The 8,627-nt window shown below is 34.1% G+C and overlaps 2 protein-coding genes across 3 annotated transcripts in view; one reads left to right on the top strand and one right to left on the bottom strand.

The window, feature by feature from the left end:
- LOC107549344 (protein FAM196A) overlaps nucleotides 1–6,556 on the top strand; it is a 43,270-nt gene extending 36,714 nt beyond the window's left edge. For both annotated transcript variants that reach the window (XM_016230392.1, XM_016230390.1), the window contains one exon: nucleotides 6,162–6,556. In XM_016230392.1, the coding sequence (XP_016085878.1) occupies nucleotides 6,162–6,345 (184 nt within the window). In that variant the 3' untranslated portion in view covers nucleotides 6,346–6,556. The remainder of the gene's footprint in view (nucleotides 1–6,161) is intronic.
- The window catches only part of dock1 (dedicator of cytokinesis 1), a 270,237-nt gene that overhangs the window by 157,980 nt on the left and 103,630 nt on the right, over nucleotides 1–8,627 (bottom strand). The window lies entirely within an intron of this gene.

Raw genomic sequence — 8,627 nt, 5'->3', positions numbered from 1 at the left:
ATATATATATATATATATACATAAAGCAAGTTTAATTAAATAGTTTACGATTATAATTATAATTATTATTTAAAAATGAAATTATTAAATAAATAAATACATAATTATTATTATTTAAAAATGAATAAATAAAAATAATTCATAATGTATTGATCAGACATCTGCCTACTTGCCTAGTGCGAGGAATAGTGACACTTGCTTTGTCAAACACTAATTACCAGCTAGACTATCAGTATCAAACGTTTCCGAGTACAAACACACTGTAGTTTGAGTGAGTCCCTCTAAAACGACCAGCCTCGACTAGAGATTAAAGTGACGGAACCGATGCTAAAAAAGGAAAAGAAACCATCTTCATTTTCAGGTCTTGCTTTGTGGCAACAACAAATGAAAGGAGCATGTTTAGGTGTGATAAGTGCATGGCACCTCAACACACTGAGAGAGAGAAAAAGACAGAAGGAAGGAATAATGAATGTTTCATTAAAGCTCTTCAGAGTCGTCTTCTCTCATTCAGATGATTATCTGGGCTCGCCGTCCCTCTGCTAATGAGGCTGAGATACGAGCCGGCCGCTGAAAGGCCTCGACCTGCGCTCTTCATCTCCGTGTGTGTTTGCATGTTCCTCTCCATTCTAACGAGTGTCAGTGACGTGCGGCAGGCCTGCAGGATCCGGCCGGATGAGCGCTGAGAAACATGACAGACGGCACAACGTCTCAGAAAAGCATTTGGAATCAGTGCGGGCGAAGCTGGCGTGAATCCCCCAGCGGTCGGCATCAAACGCTGGTGTGAGTGATGAGAGGGCATCTGCTACTAATGAGAGACACATTCACTTTCACTGGGGTGTCAGTCTGTTGTCTCTGGCACCGACACGTTTCCTTTCTAATGCCCACAGACACGAACACAACACGTTTACAAATCCTTCCAAATCTCACCAGAAACGAGCCAACTAATTAAGCTAACAAACTTTCACAGCTAAGTTAAATACTAAAATACACAAGAGGCATCAAGGCTGGGCAATGCAGCAAATAAATAAATAAATATATTTTACAAATATATATAAAAAATAACATGCATATAAAATATTAAATAAAAAAGTTTATTTATTTACCATTTAATTGATTTATTCATTCATGCATAAAAAAAGCATCTATTAAAAATGCAAATTAATCATTGCTTATTTTTAATCACTGAAACACTCGGTTTCAAATAAAACATGCTCAGACATTCAAGCCACCAAAAATTGTCACCGTAAGAAGTTACGTTTCAGGAAGGTATATAAAAATAGGTATTAAAAATAAATAATACAAAATAAATATAAAATATAAAAACATAAAATATTAAATAGATATGAAAAATATATTAATTCATTCATGCATACACCAGTATGCAGTCATATACACCTTAAAACAATTTGAAAAAATTGCATTGTTAAAATTATTTACTGAAAAAATCATCAATCAAAAATTAATACTACATATAAAAATATTAAATAAATACATTAAAATCAAACATTCACCAATATACAGCCATATTTACCTAAAAAAATGGAAAATACATTGCAGAAGCATCAATGAATCTGACCGAAGCAAATGAATCACTGCATCTTTTGATTCTTTAAAACTATGCCAAAAAACAATTCTTTAAAACGATGTAAAATTTGGGTTACCTAAAGGGACAAATAAATACCAAACAAACAAACAATCATTTGATATATTGCCCTAACAGGGAAAAAAAAGTTGCTGGTTAGGAAAGCAACAGATGCATTGTGGAAAGGTTCATGCACTCAGATTGACTCAGACTCAAACTCAAAGCATAATGTGTTGATAAGTGGAAGATACTTAAACAAGACTACACTTCTTACATATCTTTACTTTTTTTTGGACAACCAAAAAGTTGTGGATCAAGAAAACAAAAAGAGTTCCGAGACTTGAAAACATGAAAACAGAAAAGACACTGTCGAAACTGACACCATTGAGCTCGAGATGTGGGTGAAATGTTTCTCCAGTATTTTCTGATTTCATTACCTCTCAGACACACATACATAAAAACATTTGTTCTGATGTGATGAACATCAGGTCACTGCGAGCACTTAACCAGCACACTGATGCGTTTCCGGTGTAAACGCTGAGATGAGAACGGGATGAGAACACCTCCGACGTTAATGAGCTTAAACAGGAGGAGCAGAGCCAGATCAAACCACTCCTCATCCTCAGGGATGAAGGGAAGGAAAGCCTACAGTACATCACATTAAAGAAAAGAGCGCTGAGCTGCACGCGGGGGCAATGAGCGGGGATATACAGCCCTTATCAACAGCTTTCAGTTTCTAATTAGCAGCTCAGAAACAGAGAAAAGCGTCAGGACTCTGACAACAGTCGTGGGTGGAGAGCAGGAGACACGGCGAACGATCCATGAAATAAACCACGCAAACGCCAGAGAGAGAGAGAGAGAGAGAGAGAGAGAGAGAAATCTAGGCCTGTCAGACGAAAACAACGTCACGTTTGGCTCACGCTCAGCTCCCTAATGCAAATGAAATATTGTCGTTCTCTGGACAGCCACTTCACTGCGTTCCTCATGATGCTCTGCTTTATTTTGTGGAGGACCGTATTGATCCAGAGAGAAATATTAAACATTGATTTGTGGTTCGAAAGCTAGAAATACTGAGCATCGAAACGTATGTCATGAGCCGCACGTCAATTCAGAGAACAAAATTACTGCTCCTATTAAACAGAAATATCAAAATGAAGAGCTTATGGAGTCGAAAATGGGTTTAATTCTTCAGATCTAGAAATGATCTTTTTCACAATATGATTCTGAGTGTCAGTTCTAAGAAAAATAGATAAATCACAGAGAATCAGTGTGAGTAAATGTGGGTTAGAAACAAAAACTTGCGATGATTTTGTTGATATGCTAATTTAAAAGTTATAAAACTACAAATATTTACTGAAAAATATATATGTGCAATATTTAATCACATAATACGTTTCGTTGGCTGGTATAATTGTTATAAAATAAATGTATTTACTGAAATACAGAAATTATTATAATTGTATAAGTCATTTTTTTAATTAATTTAAATTTTAAATCTTTCTAAATTATACATATATAATTTAGAACATTTCTTATAATAATTACCTTAAATACAGAATTTGCAAACACTTTTTAGATTTTTTATTAAGTAATTTAATTTATTTTAGAAATAAATAAACAATCAATTTTATATTATTTTTGGCATATATAAAATCCACAAAAACACGTAAAAAATAAAATGCATTAAATAAATAATAAACATTTGTTGTGATGGCAATGACGATAAAAAAAGAAAAGAAAAAAAGCATCATCTGACCGACAACTTTTTCACATAAACAGCATCTCTTCTGCAATACTGAACTACAAAGCACAATAAACTTCCACCGAATTATTAGTCGCTCTCAGAGAAACTCAAAGCAGCTTTTTCAAAGAGCTTCTTGAGACTTATTGAGATAATGAGTGATTTGTACGTGTCTGTCTGTAGCGAGAACATGGTCATATTGATAAGGGCATAATTACCAGGTTGTGCTGTGTGATTAATTTGCTAATTGCTGCATTGCGCTGCGCCTCAATGCAAAGGCCAGACACACAATGAACAAACACGCTGAGTCTTCAATAACACACACACACCTTACATAACCTTCCACTCTCAAGCCTGTTCAACAGATTCAAACCAAACACAGGTTTAAATACAGCCTGGCAGACAATATGCTATACAGTGCATTTATTATTTGAAATGAGCGTTTCTGGAAGACATTTTTCACAATCTAGTGCATGAAATCAACAGGAAAGCAATGCAATTCAAAGCGAGACTTCATTTCTCATGCTGAATGGCAGCACTCTGGGTGCCGTCTGCAAAATAAACATCACTGTGGATGCGTCACATGTATTGGACAGGGTTCGGGGTGTAGAGAGTGTTAGAAGTCTCTGTTAATCTGAACACTCTGACAGCAAGAGAGGAATAGGAGTCTTACATTTCATTACCACTCAGAAACATATTGCCTTTGACTCTCAGGACATTACAAGCAAGATGTTTTATTTTATTTTTATTTTTTCCTTTAAATGTCTTGATGGAAAAAGCTTAAATAAAATACTACACTCAAAGAAATCATTAACCTTAGTTCACATGTGAAGACTGGATCTTCTAGCAAAATAAAAACATATTTTAACCATTTACACAAACAATAAGGCATTGAAGGTCTTATATATATATATATATATATCTCATAGTTGAGGTATACCTATGATGAAAATTACAGGCCTCTCTCATCTTTTTAAGTGGGAGAACTTGCACAATTGGTGGCTGACTAAATACTTTTTTGCCCCACTGTATATATGGTATTTTTCATACTCCCTTGATCAGTTCAGTTCTAAAATCTACCAACAATGGATAATGCACATGCAAATTAAATAAATATTGTGCAAAAGTTAGAATTACTGCTATATAATTATAATAAAAGACTGCATATCACAGATATCAGCATTATACCAACCATCAGCCACAATCAGCCCAAGTAAACTTATGGAGTTTTGGAAAACTCATATTAGTTGACAACTATTTTCCCAAGGCCTTTGAAATGGCTTATCCAATCACATTTATGAACTACAAATACAAAGAGCAGATCAAATCCAGTGTACAGGTCTGTAAGTACACAAACACTCTCTCCTTCAAGAGACGGAAGTTTGTTCAGTCTGCTAGAGTGAAATAATCCCTCTCTCCAACACTTTCACCCTCATCTCTCCATCTCTGCTCTCTAATCGTGGAGTTTAATGTGACTGATCTCAGCAATCGGATGTGTCGAGGACACTGGATTATCTCCAGCACATAAGACGGAGGCTCCAGAGGATAAATCCCACAATGCAACACCCGGAGAGACCGAACACTTCCACACTCATCGTTACACAGCCAGCAACATCAACTCTACAAATTATACTCTTAAGGGACAATGAGAGAGAAACATAGTAAAATGCATCACAGATCATTAAGCTTCTCATCTGTTGAACCTGAAGCTCTTATTTCACTGCTTTACGTCAAAAGAAAGTACAACAAAACAGCAGCTTTAGATCATCTGGAAACTCAATTGTGCCACCACTACCTTCCTTCAACCCATAAAATATGAAGATTATAAACAAAAATGCTTGAGAAGAGCTGTCAGCAGTAAAACCCAAAGCCTAGAAGTTAAAAAATATAATATGGCTCATAGCTTTTTCTTTCATTTTTATTTTTTTACTACTTTGATTTTTCACACCAAAATCAAAAGTAAATGACTAAATATATATATTTTGGGTAAAGAAAATTAAGCCTAAATTTAAGACTACTCTCATAAAAATAACTAATAGTAATACAATTATTATTATTATTTATAATAATAATAATAAAAATACCTTTATGGTCTAAAATAGGTTTCATTTTCTTTATGCACAATATACATATGTTAAATTTAAGAGATTATTTTCTTGAAAATAAATAATGATAGTAGTAGTAATAATAAGGAAAATAATAACAATAAAAGTAATAATAATAATACCTTTATGGTCTAAATTAGGCTTATTTTTTCTGAAATGCATATTTAAATAAGGTATTTTATTGAAAATGTGTATTTTGTATTTATTTATTTATTTAATTATCTTTAAGTCAGTATGACTTTTCAGTAGTCTAATAAACATTGTCTACAATTATTTGTAAATACACATTCTTGGTCTTACTGTGCACAAGTCATCTGTGTATCTTATTTTAAAAAAAGTTAATATTAAAGGGGTCATATGATGTTGCTAAAAAGAACATTATTTTGTGTATTTGACCCCTTTAAATAATAGTCATGTATCGATTTAGACACTGATTCAGCAGACTTGCATTCAATTTTGCCTCAATTCTGGTATGCAAAAGCTACTTTTTATGATCCAACAAATTCTCAGTGGATAAAACTCTAGGTCCAAAACCATATTAACCATTTAACTGATTAAATATCCTGATTGCCTCAGAATTGTCATAACACAGATACAAACTGTGAAAATACTTTTTGACTGATCTCAAGACTGATAGCATGTATTCGGTGTTGTTCAGGCCATCTGACTCTCTCTCTGTAGTATGCATGCATTATTGTTCTGAACTTGCATTTCTTTTGTCTCTGGTCTGCAGTGTGGAGTTGGACTTTAAACTGCAGGAGGATAAGCTCCAGCCTCTGATGAAGAGACTGTGTCCCGCGGAGGAGTCCCCGTTCCCCCCTCTGCCGTATCCTCAGGAGACCATCAGCTCCACGCCCAAACGCAAGTCCAAAGCGGAGGCCAAGAAACATGCGCGCTGGAAACTCTGGTTTCTGTGACCGCAGGATTACACACACAACTGAGCATCATATTTTCAGTACAGGAGTTCAGCGACAGAATGCATCGTTACAGGAGCATCTGTTCACTTGCTGTATTTTTTGATCAGGATGATTCAGGAAAATCCTATCAGATTGTTTTTGTTTTTTGCCCCTTTGGTACTTTATGGACGCAAGTACTGAACTAGGTTTGGAAATATCGCAGCTAGTATTAATATATATATATATATATATATATATATATCAGAATAATGGAATTTTCTCCTGGAAAAAAAGGAATAATGAGACTATTTCCCTCATGCAGCGCGTGAAATTATTTCAAACAGGATCGTTAACAAATCTTGCTTTACAATTTTTTGGTTATCATCCTGCTAAAGGTTTGGAAAATCAGAAGGGTTTAAAACACAAACAGGACACAAACTTTTTTCATTTCAGTCTTCTCTTCCTCATGGAAATCACAGCATTAAATCGAAGCACAACTCTTCAGATGCACTGGATGATGTTTCTCACAGAGGACTTTATGGATCTTACCGGATATCAAGAACAGAAAACTTTCCAGAGGATGTAATTATTCGCAGCCCAGACCGGTGAAGTCACAACAAATGCATTATAGGGGATTTATACAGAAATCATCTCACAAGCCTCTGTGTGACTATTATTACCAGGGAAAAAAAACAAGGAAAAAAGTATGACTTATTTTTGTAGATTCGTAATAATCACATTTAAAGATTTTCTAGACGCACTATATATGTATAAACTTCTCTCACTTAATGGATTATTTGAATTACAGGAAGCATTTTCAACTCTGTTCATTTGAAATCACTTCACTTCACCTAATGTTCTTCTATAGAGTGCATTAGTGTCACCCACTTTTTCAGCGACGTTGTTTCTGGAAGCATTTTTTCCATTCATTTTTCCCATAGGGATTTTAAAAAGTCTTTGTTAAAAGCATTGCAAGTCATGAACCAAACCATCCAGCTACGAGAAGAATCACGACATTACAAACTTTGATTTGAAGCAATAAAATATTTGAAAATCGGACAAAAAGACGAAGACTGTGTACTTAATGGATTTAGTGAGGGAAAGAACTGCAATCAATGAAGCATTGTGAATTAGATAATCAAATTAAATGAGAAATATATAACTATCCACTTAAAGTTTTTGATTAGAAAATAAAATATTTATATACAATATAATATACTCTGCAATCTTTTGGCGAGATTTGCTCGCTGCGATTCTATGATTGGAATTTTCTGTAAAGCATCATGGGTAATGTAGTTTTTCACTAAAAATGTCCACTGTTAACCATGATTATTTAGAACAAGTTGAAATTCTGCAAACTGATGGCTCAAAAGCATTTCTCACCTATTAACAACCTCGGAGCTCACAGTAGGTCAGTTCTACTTAAAAAAAAAAATTTAATTTCCCAATGGAGAAAACGAATGGCATTTTTACTTCCGGAACTGTTGCACTCTATTACAACTACAGGCGTAATCATGGAAACAACTGTAAACGCTCACCTCTCTGTGACAGGAAGTCATGTGATACAGTCACCATAAAGCTGCGGTCACACTAGACTTTGATGAACTCTGATCTGAATATGGAAAAAGATGCTTAGTCAATACAGGATCTAAATGTCATAGACTGAGCTGTTGGTGTGATATAAAATAAGCTGTAGCAGGAAAGTAGATACAATTTATATTTTATTGTTTTGAATTGATTTTTAATCTATTTTTACTTAAAAACCGAATTCCTAGAGTGTGACATCACATCCTGTCTAGTGTGATCGCACTCTCTACACCTGCACTGAATCAAACAATGTTCCTGTTGTGAAAATGACGAGGAACATCAGAGCAAATAAGATATCCTGGAGCGTGTGTGTGTGTGTGTGTGTCACGGGTCTGAGAGAGATATAGGAGCAGGTCAGTTTGTGAGAATGGAGAGAAGAAATGCAGTCACAGGTGACACTTCAAAAGAGAAAAAGAAAAGATATATTGCATAAAGAAAATTTTAAAAGTTAAAAATTTAAATGAAATGGCTTTCAGAACCCATTTATGATGATATTATTTTACGACAATTAAACAGATTTTGCCCAGAATTCTCATTACCTTAATTAATACATTGGTACATACGGAACAAATGAATTTAATTAATCATATCTAATAATACACACACACAAATATATAATGTTTTATTATATATTTATGATAATTTAGTTACCAATGTATATTATATATATATATATATATATATATATATATATATATATATATATATATATATAT

This window comes from Sinocyclocheilus grahami, unplaced genomic scaffold (genome assembly GCF_001515645.1).
Source record: "Sinocyclocheilus grahami isolate Dianchi unplaced genomic scaffold, SAMN03320097.WGS_v1.1 scaffold369.1, whole genome shotgun sequence".
Lineage (NCBI taxonomy): Eukaryota > Metazoa > Chordata > Actinopteri > Cypriniformes > Cyprinidae > Sinocyclocheilus > Sinocyclocheilus grahami.
The sequence above is the reverse complement of the archived record's forward strand: the minus strand, read 5'-3'. Positions and strand labels throughout refer to the sequence as shown.